General features: G+C 39.3%; 1 protein-coding gene and 1 long non-coding RNA gene across 2 annotated transcripts in view; one reads left to right on the top strand and one right to left on the bottom strand.

Moving 5' to 3' along the window:
- Positions 1 to 5,891: 5,891 nt before the first annotated feature.
- LOC144525110 (uncharacterized) overlaps positions 5,892 to 19,708 on the bottom strand; it is a 17,023-nt gene continuing 3,206 nt past the window's right edge. Inside the window, exons 3-4 of the long non-coding RNA XR_013502662.1 lie at positions 12,818 to 12,955; positions 5,892 to 6,390 (exon numbers count right to left, since the gene is read on the bottom strand). This is a non-coding gene — a long non-coding RNA (uncharacterized LOC144525110). The remainder of the gene's footprint in view (positions 6,391 to 12,817; positions 12,956 to 19,708) is intronic.
- htr1fa (5-hydroxytryptamine (serotonin) receptor 1Fa) lies at positions 17,296 to 18,805 on the top strand. Its single transcript, XM_078262774.1, has one exon. It carries the CDS (start codon positions 17,296 to 17,298, stop codon positions 18,529 to 18,531), a length of 1,236 nt encoding a protein of 411 aa, XP_078118900.1. The 3' UTR covers positions 18,532 to 18,805.

Below are 19,708 nucleotides of genomic sequence, written 5' to 3'. Positions count from 1 at the left end.
ATTAGACAGTGAAGAAGCCTGTCTAATAGGCAGAGGTAGGTCATTCCATATTTTTGGAGCTGCCACAGCAAAGGCACGATCCCCTTTAAGTTTCCGCTTTGTTTTTGTGACACTCAGGCGCAGTTGTTCAGCTGACCTGAGTGAGCGGGTCGGTGTGTAGGGGTGAAGCAGCTCGGACAGGTAGGATGGGGCAAAACCATTTAAGGATTTAAACACAAGTAAATTAATTTTAAAATGGATCCTAAAATATATGGGCAGCCAGTGGAGTGAAGCTAAAATAGGGGTAATGTGCTCATATTTACATGCTCCAGTTAAAAGACGCGTTTTGCACCATCTGGAGATGAGCAACAGATGAGGCACTGATGCCTACATACATGGCGTTACAGTAATCCAACTCAGTGGTCACAAAGGCATGTATTACTGTCTCAAAGTGCTGCCTAGTAAGAATCAGCTTTATTTTGGCTAACTACCATAGTTGGAAAAAGCCTGCTTTAACCACTGCCCCAATCTGTTTGTCAAGCTTAATATCGGAGTCAATTTTAACCCCTAAATTGGTAACGGTTGGCTTGACATATTGAGCCAAGGGACCCAGGTCGACAAAGGGGATCCCAGTGTGGACACCAAAAACCATCACTTCCGTTTTTGTTTCATTAAAACTTAAAAAGTTAGAAGCCATCCAGGCCTTTATGTCATCCAGGCATTCGAGCAGTGGTCTGAGAGAGTTGCTCTTTTTAAGGGGCACATAGATCTGGCTGTCGTCAGCATAGCAGTGGAATAGAACGCCATGCTTCCTAAGTATGGAACCAAGCGGGAGCAGATAGAGAGAGAAAAGAAGAGGGCCTAAAACTGAGCCCTGTGGGACCCCACACGAGAGGAGCAGAGGAGGACACCGAGTCACCACAGCTGACACAGAAAGTGCGACCTTCCAAATAGGACCTGAACCAGCTGAGAGCTACGCCCTTGATGCCCACCCACTGCTCCAAACGAGAAATCAGGATTTCATGGTCCACCGTGTCAAATGCAGCAGTTAGATCAAGAAGCACCAAAACAACACAGTCACCGGAGTCAGTAGCTAAAAATATATCATTAAATACTCTTAAAAGAGCAGTTTCGGTGCTGTGTAGAGTTTTAAAACCAGATTGGAAGACTTCAAGAATGTTGTGTTCTTCCAAAAAGGCCATTAGTTGACTGTAAACCAACTTTTCGAGTATTTTAGATAGGAAAGGTAGTTTAGATATTGGCCTGAAATTTGCTAGATCTGCCAGATCGAGTCCAGGATTTTTAATTAGAGGTTGGACTACTGCATGTTTAAAATTTTCAGGGACCACACCCAAGGAAAGGCTACTATTAACAACTGCAAGAACAGATGTACATATAGTAGGGAAAACATCCTTAAAAAGTCGAGGAGGGACACTGTCACTTGGAGAACCTGAGGGCTTCAAGTGACCAACAATCTTCTGTAGTGCAGACTGAGTAACAGGTTCAACAGAGATGGAAGAATCATAAGTAGAAGGTGTCATTTTAGCCCTAATAGAAGTGACCTTCTTAGTAAAAAAGTGAAGAAATTGTTCACACACAGCATGAGAGGTGTCTTTATAAGTCTTACCTACTGCACCTTTAAGCGCTGTAACTTAAACAGTCTATTGTGCCATAGAACGATAAAGTCTGAGCAGCAGTTGCTGGTTGTATTTAGCCGCTACAGAGCTCTGGGACGCTAGCTACCAGCGGCAGTTGTTTAGCCGCCAATAGGTGACTGCAAGCCGGCTACAGCCACCAACAGATGACGGTCCTTTCAGGGGCCATGGAAGTTGAGTTTAGCCAGAAAAGGTGAGCATTATGCAGCGATGACAGTTAAGTTTAGGCACCAAAACAACTCGTTAAGTTTAGGAAAAAGATCGTGGTTTGGATTAACACGAACAAGCGTTTTCTGGGTGAAAATATTTTGTTTTCGCCGCAAAGTGAGCTCCGCTGTGATTTATGTTGACACCACGTTGTACTATTTCATTTAGTACATCAATCAAATAAGATTATTTTCCATTGAATATTGAAGTTCATAAATAAGTGTTTTGGCATGGCTGGCTGAGTGGCACTATATCCATGGTATTTAATTATTGCATGTTTTGTTTCGTTGTGAATGATCAAAAAACACCCTGTGGGGAAGGACAGACAGATTGACCAACCAACATCACCATCCTTAAAGCTGAGTTGCTAGGATGGCAAAAAGGAAGAAAATCTATTTATCAGAATGGAATTAGCAGCAGGGCAATGTACATCATTCACTCTTCTTACATACAGAATATGCTTTTATTTAAAATAGCTATTAAAATGGGATCCACACAAAGGACTCATCTGAGAGTGTCTGCCATTAGCACAAACTTGACATCTGTGAAAGATGGTGGTTGAATCTCCACCTCTTTGCTTTCATTATTGAACACAAAACTGTCTGTACTCATTCCCCCCTCACAAATATTAGCGTGATGTTTCAAAGAGATGAAAAGGTAGATTTGTCCTTTGTGTGACTTTGATTACTTTTCTGTTGGTGCTGACTTTTTGAGCAAGCAGTGTCATTCTCACAACGCTTATTTGCTGAATGTGTGGGATCAGTCAAAGATCAAAGCTAATATGTTAGGTTATTGCTTGGTGAATTTTGGATCCAGGCATCACTCAGGGGCACATTGTAGCAAGTCAAGCTTTGAATGATAGATAATGTAAGCAATGCACACAAAGGCGGGCTAGGAACAATGACACATTTTTCCTCCCATTTCACATTAGTCTGGGGACAGGCACAGAAGTTATGTGTCAATTTACCAGGTCTTCATTGACCATTGAGGGAAAAAATTCTGAATGGTTAATAAATGAGCTTGATCTCATGTTGCAAAAGACACTCTGAGATTTTTTATCAGTAGAAAACTGCATTTTAAAATGTAACTGTCATTCTTTTTTAGTGGTGCCTTTTATATTCAATCCAATAAATAAAAGGTTTGTTTTAAATTCAACAAGCAATTGTTGTATTTTAGCAGAACACTGAAAGCAGCAGAAATGCAGAACTGAATACACTGTCTGGTTATTCATCGCAGGTAATATCGTATCGAAATTCAACATTATCGCATATTGCATTTCTTTTCATATTGTGCAGCCCTAATTCGCATGTGTAAAAGTGTTTTTTAAAAAACTGGATATGATTGTGCAGCACTTGTCCATTACTCATCCCATGAAGATTTGCAGTGACCCAATGATGCATTTGAGTTACTTTCAAAACTTTGTGTGGGTGCAGGATGGTTGTTGATGCAGACAGGATAATGCATGTGTGAGTATTTTGTGTGACTGTGTGTTAATGTGTTTGTGTCAACTGTGAACTTTCTCACAATGTGCACCGCATCACTCTCTTTATACTCATAACTGATTTACTGCACAAGTGTGAATATCCTGTAATGTGTTCCCTGAGCTTTATAGGCCCACTTTTATTGCTCTCTTAATCTGTACTGGAAAGGAGTCACACTCACACAGTACATCCTTAAGTGGTCTGGAAATCCATTGTCTCGATAGCAATCCTCTGGATGTTGTTCTGATAGGGTTGTAATGGGAATTAATTATTTGAATTGCACACATCTTTATTATCATCAACAGAAAATTCAAGGCACTCTTCATCAAGAGTTTGGTTAACTAATAAAACTTTGGTTTGGGTTGAGTTAATGAATAAAATAAATGTGATTAGGGAAGTAGTTGCAGCTTAAGTGAGCATTTTCCATATCTGTAAGCTTGCTGCCTGACATCATCACAATTAGGAAATTTAATTTCTGAGGGTTTGGCTGGTCAAGGTTGGGTTTACAAGAAGCATTGTTGATCATTGACTGACTTCCTCTTTATCTTATTATCAAGTAAACTCATCTAATATCATTGCCACAATAGAGGAATCTGTAATTGGTTTAACTTATGACTGTAGAGTGTAGTATTGTAAAATAATTGTCTTGTAAACTTCTCACATAAGGTTTTAAGTATGTGGGCCCAGAAGCAACTGTTACTGACACCCTTAATTTGATACATATAAACTGTAGACTGAGGTAATGAAATAAAATATGACAATATATGCACGTTTGCAGTCACTCACTACTCCACACCATATGTTGACCACAACATGGGCTGATACAATACAGTAAAATGTCTCATATATCCTGCTATCCTTTTGTTTACTCATATGTTGTTATAAAACAAATCCATTACTTATCAGTTATCTGACAAAATATTTCAGCTTGATGGAAGTTCTAAGTGCATTCTTTTTTTACAAAGATTTGTTTTTGTGATAACTGCATACAATTGTCAAGCCTCCATGCTAGTTGGACCATATGTTCTCTATCAGGACAAGAGAACCTCCCTCATACATTAGGAACTATAGTTTGTCCATTTGGACAAAAAAAAAAAACGTTGTTCCTTACTGAGGTTGTTGAGAGCCTGTGTGTCCCACAGTGATAATGAAATTACAAAACTAAATCTCTTTAGGCGGATTGTTTTGCAGTGAATATAAGCTTTGACTGCATTAAAATCACAGCTGCTACTCCAGGTCACTACTGATTCAGTGACCAATTCAAATCACTACCCCCTTAATTTGTTATTTTGGGCTTTTGTTTTGGGAAAATAAACAATCCAAATACACCTTCTGAAATCAAATTAGGCCCTAAGTAATAAGCTAATCCTAACTTTAAAAACAATTAAAAAAAGAAACCAAAGAACACACTATACATCATGAATCTGTGTGTAATCTAGCGTAATGAATAAGCCACCATGCTTGACCACATCTTTTCATCTATCTTAGGAACGTTTTTAATGTATATTATCTGCTGGTGAGCAGAGTAAAGGCTGATGGACCTTCTGAAAAAAATTAGCCCTTAATCTCAACACTTGATAACATAATTCAATTGGAAGTTCGTAATATATTCAAGCCCGGCAGCTATGTTAGTCATTCTCACACATATTTAAATTATAAAGCTTCATGCTGCTGCACTCAACGCCTTTTCTATCACCTTGCAGGTTTTAATCACTGATCTGTTTCCAACAGTGGAGAGCATGCAGTTTGATTCAGCAGCATATCAGAAGAAAATTCAGTGTTGTAAATTACTTTTAAAAAAATATTTTTTTTTAGAAGGTTTTATAATGTCTTTCTATAAACATGTCACTAATACAAATAAAGCAAAAATCCCTTCCCATCATATTCTCTCACACACATAGGTCCACCTTGAACAATCATATACAGAGAGTGAGCCAAGACAACTACTTATCTTCTTTTATCACCCAGTTTCTATCCTGCATTAGTAGCTACATGTTCCAACATCACTCTAATTGAAATGTTGACCAGAATGAGAGTGTACTTGTATAACCTTGATCTGCACCAAACAACCGCAAGGAGACTTACTGAATAAGATATTTATGTGGCAATATTTATGTTATTACATTGTAATGCTGTTGATGCATTCAGGGACAACCTGACTTCTGAGACATCAGAGTTTGCTGTTGAACAGCAAACTTTTTAAATCAAGAATCGTCAATCCACATTATTCTTCTCATAGTGTTGATGTTAGTCGTATGAGGACATGCCATTAAAGGCCATTAAAAATTCCCATTCCACATGAATTATGTATTTTTACATGGACCTCCCATTAGTTTAGCCATTTGCTTCATTGGCTCAACCCAGTCCATAATAAGGTATTAGCTCCTGCTGGTTTAGGGAACTATGCATGAGGTACACTGATTATGACAGTATTTAGGCTCATTATGTATGTATGTGTTTGTGTGTGTGTGTGCGTGCGTGCTTACGTGCGTGCATGGTTGATGTTATTTTTACATAAGGCACTTTTTTAATGAAGAAAAGATGTTTATTCAATTCAATTCAATTCAGTTTTATTCATAGTATCAAATCATAACAAGAGTGATCTCGAGACACTTTACAGATAGAGCAGGTCTAGACCACACTCTGTAATTTACAAAGCACCAACTATTACGGTGATTGCCTCAAGAGCAAGCATTAGCAGTAGCTATTGCGACAGTGGCAAGGAAAAACTCTTTTAGGAAGAAACCTCGGACAGACCCAGACTCTTGGTAGGCGGTGTCTGACGGTACCGATTGGGGGTGTGATGAACAGTGGCAAGAATAGTCATAATAAAGATAGTGGAACAGTGTACACAATGGTAGTTGTAGTAGTTCATGTCATAGTAGGGCACAGCAGGGCGTTATGGGGTGTAGTGTGGCACAGCAGAACATGGGTGGATGCGGCAGGACACAGCAGGATGCAGCCGGACACTGCAGGGAATCGCAGAGCGTAGCTTGGTGTAGTAGGTCCACAACGACAGCTGCACCCAAGACCCAGGTCTTGGTGCCACCCTATTCCAAGGCGATAGTCTGGGTGAAGAAGAAACATAAGTACTCATTGTGTCCTTGGAAGGAAGGAACTTCCCCAGCAGTCAAGAGTTATAATAGCATAACTAAGATAGGCAAGCTAAAGAGAGGTGCCGGATCGGGCTAGAACTCTCCCCTGCCGGAACGGGCTGTACTTGCCTGCCTCCCTCTACTCTCACTATATTATTGTTTATATGATAGATAAATCTGATGACAATGAAGAGAAGCAGGTGGGCCGGGTTAGGTGGACGCTGCAACTCCTCATTCCCTAACTTGACGACTATGAAGAGAAGCAGGTGGGCCGGGTTAGGCGGACGCTGCAATTCCTCACTCCCTAACGTGACGACTATGAAGAGAAGCAGGTGGGCTGGGTTAGGCGGACGCTGCAACTCCTCACTCCCTAACTATAAGCTTTATCAAAGAGGATGGTTTTCAGTTTATTCTTAAATGTGGTGACGGTGTCCCAAATTGGGAACTGGTTCCAAAGGAGAGGAGCCTGGTAGTTGAAGGCTTTGGCTCCCATTCTACTTTTAGAGACTCTAGGAACCACAAGTAGCTCTGAGTTCTGGGAGCACAGTGCTCTAGTAGGACAATAAGGTACTAAGAGCTCCTCAAGATATGATGGTACTTGACCATTTAGAGCTTTGTAGGTCAGGAGAAGGATTTTAAATTCAATCCTGAATTTTACAGGAAGCCAATGCAAAGAAGCTAATAAAGGAGAAATATGATCTCTTTTCTTAGTTCTTGTCAGAACACGTGCTGTAGCATTCTAGATAAACTGGAGAGTCTTAAGGGACTTATTTGAGCAACCTGATAGTAAAGAATTACAGTAGTCCAGCCTGGAAGTAACAAATGCATGGACTAATTTTTCAGCATCGTTTTGAGATAGGATGTTCCTGATTTTGGCAATGTTACGAAGATGGAAAAAGGCTGTTCTTGAGGTTTCTTTTAAGTGGGCGTTAAAGGATAAATCCTGATCAAAAATAACTCCTAGATTTCTGGCAGTAGTGCTGGAGGCCAGGGCAATACCATCTAGGGTAGCTATATCTTTAGATAATGAAGTTCGGAGGTGCTTGAGTCCCAGCACAATAACTTCAGTTTTGTTTGAATTTATCATCAGAAAATTGTGGGTCATCCAGGATTTTATATCTTTAATGCACGCTTGGAGTTTAGCTAACTGACCGCTTTCGTCTGGCTTAATTGACAGGTATAATTAGGTGTCGTCTGCGTAACAGTGAAAGTTAATTGAGTGTTTCCTAATAATATTGCCTAGAGGAAGCATATATAAAGAGAATAGAACTGGTCCAAGCACTGAGCCTTGAGGAACGCCATGGCTAACTTTGGCGTATTTGGAGGGTTTATCATTAATATTAACAAATTGGGTATTAAAGTTTAGTATGTGCATATAAATAGAGTATGTGACAATTCTGAATTTGAGTATACATACAGCCACAGTGTATTCTTCTGACTGAGAGAACGGTTGCTGTACAAACTCATGTTTGATGTTTGCAAAGAATCATTGTTTATGTTTAAGAAATAATATGAGGTTAATACTAACATATTGATTTATGCACTAACGTAAAGCTACATTAATGAGTAGTATTGTGATATTAACTTCAATGCGTCGGTGTACAAAGTCAATTGCGCTGGGTGCAAGATACGGCCCTCAGTCTCTGTCATCAAACCCCAGAGCAAATCGCTCTCTATATATTATACATTAGCAAATGAATACACTACACATACAAATACGTTATTCGGACATGCACAGATAATGCGCTCTGAACAGATGCATCTAAATCTTTGCAGTAATATTCATGTCACACCGACAGAGTAACCCAGGTGATTGTTGTTATACAGTGCTAGTAGCCAAAGCAGCTTGACTTTCCATGATGCAGACGTGACAATGTGTGCACTGTGGAAAAAAACAAAAAAACTTGACTGAGGTTCCACAGGTGATATTTTTACCTCATCATCAGATCAGAGATATTGAAACCGTCTAAGAGGTGCATGCATGCTAAAGTCCAAGGATGAATTTTAGATTTTTGTTAATATTTTTCAAATTATTTTATTGAATTTACAAATAAAATATGGGCCATCCTATTTTTGTGCTATTCTTTCCACTAACCTTCTGTTCTATTTTCACTATTAATTTTCACCCAGACCATTTACAGTTACACAGCTTTTATTTACACTCATTATAGACATTTTCTTATTTTGAAGGTAGGGTTCAAGAATGAATATTATATTATATTATTTGTAGGGCGATGCGATTAAGGGTCGAGCATAATGCGTTAATTTTTTTTAATCGTATTAATCGCATGCCGCCATTTATTAATTTATTTTCACTTCACTCGGCTTTGCGTCGTGCCTAACAGGCTACTATTTTGTCGTACTTCCTCGTAACACATCCTGCTGCTACAGGAATGTTGCAATCACTGTAATAGAATTTCGGTGCCTCATTCCGGTGCCACTGATATGCCTGCACTTCTCTCTGATGCTCTGAAACAGACGTTACAAGCAATAGAAACATTGCTGCACGTGACGCTAGTTAACACTATACTCGACAGCAGCTAACGTTAGCCTACCGCTAGCTAGTAGTTTGATTAAACTTACAATGCTGATAGCTAATGCTAAACGGTGTAAAGTGTGACTGTATTTCACTGTAGAGGATTCCGACACCGGGATGTAACAATCTGCAGCTGCTATTGTCGGAAAAACACAGACGGTGCGTTCAATGAAACTGGTAATTTACAGCCTTGTGGTGCATTCAAAGTTATTGTTAAATTCAAAGGTGTGACTAGATTAAATATGTAATAAACAAATACAAATCTTAAAATCAAGTTCATAAAGTAACTTTCTTTGCATTCATTTGATTCCCAATCAAGATACACTGGTAAGAATGGCTTTCCATTTTTAATATGTACTTAAAAACAGTTCTGAAATGCAAAATAATAGAATTTTAGTGATGTGATAAAACATGCGATTAATCGCGATTAAACTATAGAAATTCAACGATTAATCGTGATTAAGAAAATTTAATTGTTTGACAGCCCTAGTTATTTGTATTACAGGTATTATTTTGTTGTCAGCTAAATGTAGCAAACTCAAACATTTCAAGCATCAGCAATGTAACTTTCGGACTGAAGAATTGTGTTACCGCTAAATAGCCTGGTCCAAAATAGCTAGCTGTTAGCAGATTACATGTATACTCTAACATTTCTTGGGCACACAACTATGTCATGAACCAGGGCATGAAGTTAACTTTTTTGACCACCAGCCACTGTGGCAGGTGGTTGACCCGTTCTCACTCCCGCTTGGTCAGTGGCTGCACATGGGATGCTGGGATTGTGTGAGTAATGAAAATGCGATAGGGGGCCCCGGCTGTCAATCAATGTCTTCCAGTGATGCGGGCCCATGATTGGACCGGGCCCAGCAACCGTGCTTACCGATAGTTACGTGTCTGAATCACTCAATTCTCATTGGCTACCCGCCAACGTGGCAGGTAGATTGACAGTGTTACCCGCCAATTGCAAAATTCACCCGCATTTGGCGGGTGGTCGGGTGTTAATTCCATGCCCTGCTCAGGACCCAAGGAAGCAAAGTGTTGAGTGTAAAGTTGTTTGAAGGAGGGGCAACACCGGAGGCCAAGCAATCGGCTTGTTCGGAACAGGGACGCTTTGAACGGGCACTGCACTAGTGAACATAATTGTAAGAGGGCAGGGTTGCTTGAAGTTGTTTTCAGCAGTAAGATCTGATTAACCTGCTTCCTCTGTGTGCTGCCAGCCCAGCACTCAACAGCAGACAGAAAAGGTTATCCGCTAGCTGGTGAACATTTGAGCAGGTATTTGTCTTTAGCTGGAGGGACCAAAACAGAACTAAAAGAAAGAGTTTAGAGTACTTCATTACTCAGAGAGAATACCTCAGTATTCAGGTAGCCAGAACACAGCTCCAAATGAATGATAAGGTGAGGATGTGCGTAGGCATATTTTGCCAATGCATTATCCGAAACAACTTAATTAGCTAATAATGTGTGGCTGCTGTGCTATCTGGCAGCGTGGGTTGATGTTTCTCAGTGTTAAGGGGGCATTTTTGCCTGGTTTCTTATCTTCAGAAGTTTTCTAATATTGCTTCTTCTCCAGGGGAATAGCAATTTGAATTAATTAAGACCACATTTCTACTTGAACATGATCCTAATAGCTGTAACATTTGGGTACACTATAAACCCAGATTTAGTTGTAATTAAACTTTTTAGTGGTCACTTCTTATTCTTTCATGTTTTGTTAAAAAAAAAACATATTCATAACTAAATGACATTAGTTGTTTGTAATAATGGATGTCAAAACATTTTTTTCTAATGTTTAGTAAAACATTCTTGTCAACTGTATGCAGTGCACATCATATTACAGTAAGCAGAGATAACTAAGGATGTTAAGTTTCTGTATGGGAGGGTCGGGGTCATTTGAACTGTTCTGCCTGAAGCGGTGCAAAGGCTCATGGGAAAAATAATATATGTTCTGAATGGCTTCTGTCCCAGTTAAAGTGTGTTTTAATAATGTTCTGTTAATGTTTTGGGTGTGCATTAATGTTATCTGGGTTTTAGTTGTGTATGGTATATTTTGTATTCATGTTTAGCTACATTTATTGTTGCACCATGATCGAGACCTGGGTGGGGACCGATGGGGTCTGGTCACTGATAATGTGTTTTATACATACTGGAAATCAAAACGCTGTTTTAAGTGTAATTTACCACACAGCACAATACATTAGAATAATTCAATGTTATAAGTTGATAGTTTTCCTTTGTTATATTTGGAACTAATATGTTGAATATATCATTTTTAAAATCATACCGACATAAAGGAAAATAATTTGTATACAAAGAAGTTATTTCTTTAGTTATCACGCTCTGATAAGTAGCCTAATCTTTTATATGTTGTTTGTTTACATGTTTAACTTAACATCTTATTTCAGACAACGTGACTCCAGAAAAAAATAAATGATGTTTACTAATGATTTTTAGTAATGACTACTAAAGTAAACTGGATTTGTCTACTGCATCAACTTACCGCTCTGTGTTAATACAACCTTGTGTAAGAACAAATTTCTAGTGAAGTCAACTAATTTGGGATAACAGCGTATCAGACAATTAATTCTATCAAACTACACACCTGCTGTGTTAAATATTCAAAGAAAATATCATTTGGTGAGATATAACAACCTCTGCTCTTTCCTCGCTGTAGAAAAAACGATTTCTTTGAAGTAAATAGCACAGATGTGTCCGGCTCGTGTTTCAGCCTTCTGACAAGTTTAGTCTTTTGAAAACTCACATTTTTATCTCCAAATTATATCCAATTTGGCAATTTAAGACTATTCCCAGAATGTATTAACTCATTAACTGATTTAATATATTTACTATCTGATTCATACCGAGTTCATCCTAATTTGCATTGTATGTTAAGGGCAAACCTATTCATATTACACTGACCTTGTCTGTCACAGCTGTTTTAGAGATTATTTTAATTTCAATGATTTGCAATGTAGAAGAGCGGAGAATTAACCGACTAGTATTATGTTTGTGTGATTGTTTTGCTGTACCTTGATTTAAAGACCCTTATGTATTGCTGTCTTTGACAAAGTAAAAAAGCCTAAAATCCTGGTTATCAAGGTAAACTGTAAGTCAGCCTGTTTTGAGGCAGTGCTTTCCAATTTAAGACTGCAGATCAAACATACCACCAGTCATGACAACTTACAGTTTTTTTAAGATTATTTTTTGGTGAAATTCATGTCTTTCAGTCAAGTCAAGTTTATTTAAATAGCATGTTTAAAAACAACCGGAGTCGAACAAAGTGCTCTACAAGTTAAAGTGAACGGCACAACAATAGCGAGTGAAATAACATTGACAAAAAAAATTATATTAAAAAAAACTGTGACATAAGCTCACATAAGAAGTCTCTCCACGTTTGGAAGAATTCATCCTCCTCTTTAAATGTGTTTTTTACCTTCTCCTTCCATATTCACGCATGATGTGACAGCAGCAGAGCACTGAGGCAAGATTTCTTTACACAAGCTGGATGATCATACTGTACATCACCAACTTCCCAGACGCATTACCAGTCTTTCACGGTGGAGATATTTGTAATGGCTGTCCTGTATGTTGCTTCATTGAAATGAGTCAGTTTGAGCTAATGCATGGATGTATATTAATCAGCCTTAGCCAAAAGTACAAAATAAGGATATTCTATATATATATCTTCTAATATCTATACTGCATTCACATCCAAGGTTGAGGGTAGGGCCACACATTAAGCAACTTCACAAAAAGTAGACATACAGACCCACAGATGCTTACAAGAACCAATAGATCCTTTTCAGCACTGTAGAATACTGAGAGATGATTAAACGTCTCAGTCAGCGGCGACCACTAACTTACCCAGTGGAGTGTGTGCCCTATGTAGGCCTTGGCAGCGGCTCCGACCCATGGGCCTTTGCGTGTCGTCCCCCCTCACTCTCTCCTCATGTCTTCAACTCTATCCTGTCAATTGAAGACCATGAAGGCCTGGAAAATAATCTTTAAAAAAAAAAGGGTTCAGTCAACACAAACATTACTAAACGTCCTCCACTGAAAAATGTGTTTTACTTATTGTTACTTCATTTGGATGTTTCATTGTACAGAATGATTTATGTGCAGACTTTGACACTAGAAGGCTGTTTTCACTTTTACCTGCTGAAGGGGGAAAGTCTCTCCTTATTATGAGTCTAAGATGTGTATGCACAGCACAAGCATAAGCAAGATTTTATGACATCACAACTAGTTTGGCCAATCAATCATGGTCCAATATCTAATATAACTAGAAGCCTCCAGTGCACATACACTGATAATGGTGATGATTTTGAGAATCTTTACAGTTAAATTCCAAATATTTACACACAGCACACCACAAAGTGCGAAAGATGAGGTAAAAATGACCATTCGATGTGATGCACTGAGGTGTCTTAAAACCATTTCATTCAACACTAGAAATCACTGAAAAAGAATGTTAAATATGAAAACATCCAAATGTGTGTAGCGTACGTCATGAAGTGATCCAGTCCAGCTTGAAACGAGGACACAGGTCAATGAGTGAGAACAATGCATGCTGCAAAGTGGACATGACAGCAGTTTAGCCCACTCAGGGTAATGGGAATGATATCAACCTTTTTGTGAAATGCAGGACAGTGAGTACACACATTAGCAATTAGCACATAGATATTGTCATTTAGAAACTTGTCATTATAATCCCAAATACTAGTCACTAGTACTTTTTTTAGTTTTTTATTAATACTTGATGTGGAGCTAGATTTTCTTGCTAGTGGTCTCATCTGTAAAAATGTGATTAAAAATGAATAGCAGTTGAATGGGAAAAAAGACTATTAAAATATTAGGGGAAGGTTTAAATACTCAGCCCTCTACTGAGCCTTTTACTTATTCAAATCCTCCCATGCCATTAACATTCCAAAAAAATACACTTTATTATGTTACTTTATCATGACCATGTTTTTATGTAGGGTGTTTTTCTGTACCAGAATGGTATTATTCATATTTACCTTCACTTATGTATTCCACATCTTTCCACTTTAGTTTCAGGAGAAAACAAAAACAGTATTTCATGTTCTTAGAGGAAGCACTTTGCGGTATTACTACCTGCCAACTTTGTCATTTACCTCCCCAAACAAATTAAATACACAGCAGATGAAAAAAGACAAAGAGACAGATAGACTAGCAAATGAATGAGAGTTGCTGTGCTGTCAGGTGCTGCAGTAAGTAATCTATTTTGCATCTTTCCAGAGGCTGTCAGTCAGCTTTTTCACAACTCTCCTCCTTAACAGCTGGCAGCTTGATGCCCTGCTTAGGAAAAGCGTTTCAGAGATTGTACTTCATGTGACGGCTGCAGTTTCCCTTTTCTTGTGAGAGAGAGAGAGAGAGAGAGAGAGAGAGAGAGAGAGAGAGATTGAATGTCGGGGGTTTACATTCTTTTCGGTGACTGCAATCCTTTTGAAATTAGAGTAAAGTTGGGGTTTGTATGTGTGTGCATACAGTATACTGTATGTATACATGTCTGTGTGAGTTTACAGTGTATCTAAAGGTGCTTGCTTATGTGTTTGAGCTGTAAGCAAGAGTTGAGTTGAATGGAATAAACTAATCTTTATATCTTCATGTCTGAATGTGGAGGAAATATTTGACACGTTTCTGCTTTGTCAGCCTCCTCATTATCTGCACAACCATAATCTGTTACTTGTAGACTGCAGAAGCATCATCATGCAGTATTTCTGTAGCTTGATATTACAGTCCCATAATAACCAACTCAAATTGATTTTGAAAAGTATTATTATTTGAGTGCTGAATAAATCTGCTAATATCGTAAAATCTACTGAACACTATCAGGGTTTACTGGTTCTTATCTCTTATCACCTTCTCCATAATCATTAGATAATTAATGAAGAAAATAATGTTCTGTAGCAACACCATACAAAACAGACTTGAAAGTTACTATATAATTTAAAAACAATGTGACTATCAGTCAGTGAATGAAGCGGTTTCCCTGTTTTGCTGAATTCATGCAAGGGCACTGGATTTTGTTCTGAATAAAGCAGAGAGCCGACTCACTCTGGCTCACTGGAGCTTATCTCAAGATGGCCTTGAACAGAACGCCTGTGTTTTAGAACTTTTAGAGACAAAAGCAGATGATTTTCTTTGTTAACCCATACTGTCAATCTCCGCATATAGCCTACATAATGTACATGCATACACAAGCCCCGCTGAGCCCATACTGTCTATTTAAATATATATTTGTGCACAAACACCTAAAAAAATACTATTTTTAGATGCATGGCTCAGAATATGTCAGTGCAGTGACATAGAGCACAACAGATGTGCAGCAGTAATTATCATATATCTATCTGAGCAAAGTGATCTGCATATCAAGTACTGTTTATTTCCACATTCATTTGAGGGTACTGTAAATGGGAAGGCATGTATAATTGCATCACACTCAGAGGAAGATAATTTTGTTGTCTTTAAAGACTTAAATTATAGGTATGAAGAAGCAAATACTCTTCATTGGTTCACAGCAAATGTTCTAGAATTGCTATGAAACCATTTACATTTTGAAAGTAGTGTAGCGTAATGAACTGTGCCCGACTCTTCTCAGCAAAGAGCTTAATTAAAGTGTTTGGTGAGACTTCACTTTAGGAAGTCATTTTCTTGCACCAACCCTGAAAATCTATTTGAAAATCTTTGCTAACAGGCCAGAGCCGCTGTTTTCTTTAACACTACGCTCTGGCACTGTTAACAGTGAGCTAGAAAAGTGTGTCAGGAAAAATATAAAGTAAACATAATTTGTAGTTAAAGAAATATAATGTAAAAACAGTGCTATGGTTCTATACCATATACGGGGTTAGCTATGGTCCAACAGTAAGAACACATTTTTGTCTTTATATAGAAGCCTTTTTGTCAAAAAGGGGTTTTCCTGGTAAATTATATTAGCTGACACTGCCATCTGTTAAGGTTACGTGAACTGAAATCTCTCATCTCATTCCGTTGTCATGTAGCCTTGGCACACCACTCACCCACCCATCTACCCCCTGGACCTACTCTTGGGATCAAACAGTCTCAGGAGAAACCCGACAGTCAGAGTTTGGCTGCTTCTGCCCCATCGCCACATTAAGTAAAAGTACTGTACTTCTTGTTGTTTTTATAGCAACAGTTCCCACTCATGTCTTCAGGATACTGTGAAAGGCGGAGAGTAAAGGAGAGCTGCACTGACAATAATACTAACAATCATAGTGGCTGTTAAATTATTAATCGACCAATATATTCCCCATATACAAAGAGTGATATTTTTGGATTGAATCAGCTGACAGAATATTTCTGTCTGATGTTGTATGGCTTCAAATGTAGGCCTAAGTATGTTCATGGAAATAATTCCAAAAACGTTATCCACCAAAGTTTCGTATTCTTATTAAGTTTGAAAAGCCTCTGAAACAGCATTACGACTGTGATGTTATGAACTCAGGGTACTAATATTATTATGCAAGCCAATGAGCTATGTAAGACTGACCCTAATCAGAAGAGCAGAAGTCACATTGGTGAATACTCAGTTGATCATCTTAAAATAAGAGCCACAGATTCAGAAAGCGGTTCACATGAATTGGAGAGTTGACTGAAATTCAAAAAGACATGCAAACATTAGCTTTTGAGAAAGCATTCACGATTTGTTCATCTGCTGTGTAGGTGTACTCGTCCTTGGCTTGTTTTTTTTACTGTATTGCTTCTAAGTCTTTTTTCTCTCTTCAATCTTACCTCCCAATTCTCCTCTCTCTTTCTCTCTGTCTCTTTCTCTTTCTCACGCTGTCTTTTTTCATTCCTCTCTCTCTCTCTCTCTCTCTCTCTCTCTCTCTCTCTCTCTCTCTCTCTCTCTCTCTCTCTCTCTCTCTCTCTCTCTCTCTCTCTCTCTCTCTCTCTCTCTCTCTCTCTCTCTCAGGTGTTAATGAGTGACAGAGGTTATGCGATGGCCGAACTAGCAGGCAGGACAGATCCTGCTGCACACTGAACCAACTGGATGCAACACATTAGAGCCTAGACAGGTAGGACTGGAATGTTCAGCCATTTAATGTTGTAAGGCCTTGGGCGCAGTCTTTAAAGTGCATAATCTTTTTATCCACTTTGGCATGTTTTATGTATGAAGTGCAGAAACACAGAAAGACTGATTAAATTACATGCCATATTGTAACCAAATTAAATAACAACAATATACACAGCAGTCCAAAAATTGTCATCTACTGAAAAAGGATTTTTTGAAAATACTTTTTCCCTAAGCTCCCTACTCCCTTATGTCTAATGTACAACTCCCTTTCCATTCTGCTTGCAGAATGGATTTTCCCAGTTACACTGAAGGGGTGTTCAGCCACAAATTTTGGGCCACAAATAGCAGTGGTAATGACACACTGGAGACTACTAAACTCCCTCCCAGTAAGATCCTGCTTTCACTGACCCTGTCTGTACTGGCTATCCTGACTACATTCTTCAACTGCCTGGTGATCACAGCTATTGCAGTCACGCGCAAGTTGCACCACCCAGCCAACTACCTCATCTGCTCATTAGCAGTAACCGACCTGCTGGTGGCTGTGCTGGTCATGCCCTTCAGTATTATGTACATCCAGAAAGAGACCTGGCACATGGGCCAGGTGGTGTGTACCATCTGGTTGAGTGTGGATATCACCTGTTGCACATGCTCCATCCTGCACCTTGCTGCAATCGCCATTGACCGTTACAGAGCCATTACTGATGCAGTGGAGTACTCCCGCAAACGCACGGGAGCCAGGGCTGGGGCGATGGTGGCAGTGGTGTGGCTGTTGTCCATCCTCATCTCACTACCTCCTCTAATCTGGCGGCACTACAGCGGGGATGCAGAGCAGGAAGATCAGTGCATCATGATGCACCATCACATTACCTTTACCTTGTACTCCACCCTTGGAGCGTTCTACATCCCCCTGCTGCTCATCCTCATCCTCTACTACAAAATCTATCGGGCCGCTCAGACCCTGTATATGCGCAGGGAGGCCAGCCGGGCTAGCCGTCACTCATGCATGACTAATGGGAGCATGATCCCATCATCCTACCCTGCTGGAGATGGTGACGGCGATGGGGGACCTCGAAGTCCAGAGCCTATAAGCCCACCAGAAAAGTCCTTCTCTGAACCCTCAACTGAGGAGCCTCCACGTGAACGGGTGCGAGTATCAGTAAAGGCTTTCCATTGCAAGAAGCGCCGGCATGAGTCACGTAGTGAGTCACGTAGTGATTCACGTAGTGAATCACGTCGGAGCCAGTTTTACCAAGGACCACGGATCTCAGGCTCACGGGAGCGCAAAGCGGCATCAACGTTAGGGTTGATAATAGGAGCCTTTGTCATCTGTTGGTTGCCATTTTTTGTCAAGGAGGTGATCGTTAACACCTGCAGTTCTTGTAGTACTTCGATGGAGATGGGTGACTTTCTGACATGGTTGGGCTACCTTAACTCGCTAATCAACCCCCTCATCTACACCATCTTTAATGAAGACTTTAAAAAAGCTTTCCAAAGACTTGTTAGGTGCAGTCATTACCTCTGATGGTTACAATTGTGCATGATCATACCCATAAACCACCACACGTACACATGTAACTGGCAGGAGGTCAGAGAGTACTGACTCTATACTGACTAAATGTGCCTGAGAGACAATAAGGATTGACTCCCATCTCCACCAAACACCCCAACAGCCTAAATGGCACCAGCTCAGCAATGAGCTTTGAAGCAAAGTCCCATGTTGAAATCCAAGTCCTGCTATTAATAGAACAGCCTGAGATTTCCTTGATGTTAATTGGTGTGTTTGAAAGGATACTGACATGTTGGTTTTTAGAAAATAGGCCATCGCTGACCTTTGAGGTTTGGGTTCTGAGCATTAGGATCAGCCCCATTAAAGGAGCTTGAAATAGCTGACCATTATAGCTATTCCATCTAATGACCTCCCTTCTATCTACTCCAAGCTGCTGGCTAACGTGTAAAATACCACAGCATACCAAGTTGTGATTTCCTGTGGCCATTATATTATAGAGGGTGATATTTATCTGACTGACTGTCGAAGTGATTGTTAACAAAAACTGTTGAATGTGATTTGTCTTCAGCAAAACACTCCAACAGATATGAATTATACATTTGTAGATTGTTAAAGGTTTTTGTCTGGTAATGGCAATGTACTGGCTTAATTCATTTGAGAATCCGAAAGCAAGAAGTTATTGCCTGCCATTCATAAATTTCACAACGCTGAACTCAACATACCATGATATAAATGTTTAGGATAAACAGCTAAGAATGCCTTTAATGTGAATTAAATGTTTTATGATCTAGGACCAAAACATACTATTAATAAAACATACACAAGTTTAAAATCAGATTTACTTAGGGACCAATAAAAATGTTTTGCTTGTTATAACTTTGCAACAAAAGGTTACCTTTTGGAGAGGGCTTAAGGTATTGGGGTTACATGTTCTATAAGACACTGCCACTTTTATTGATGTTTTGCACAACATTTTATGTTTCTTTAACTTATTTAGTGGAGTATTAATTTATACATCTATCCTGGAGCAATTAAACACCCCATCCCATCTCACTCCCACACAATAGCCAGCATTAGGTCAATGAATGTGAGAACCACCGGTGCAGAACTCCTCATTACATTGATCCCACTCAAGTACTTGGAATAGAACTACTATTTCTTTACTGCCTCCAAGAGGGCACACAATATGTTG

The sequence above is a fragment of the Sander vitreus genome, chromosome 11 (assembly GCF_031162955.1).
Source record: "Sander vitreus isolate 19-12246 chromosome 11, sanVit1, whole genome shotgun sequence".
NCBI lineage: Eukaryota > Metazoa > Chordata > Actinopteri > Perciformes > Percidae > Sander > Sander vitreus.
Note: the sequence above shows the minus strand (reverse complement) of the source record. Positions and strands in the feature narration are given on the sequence as shown.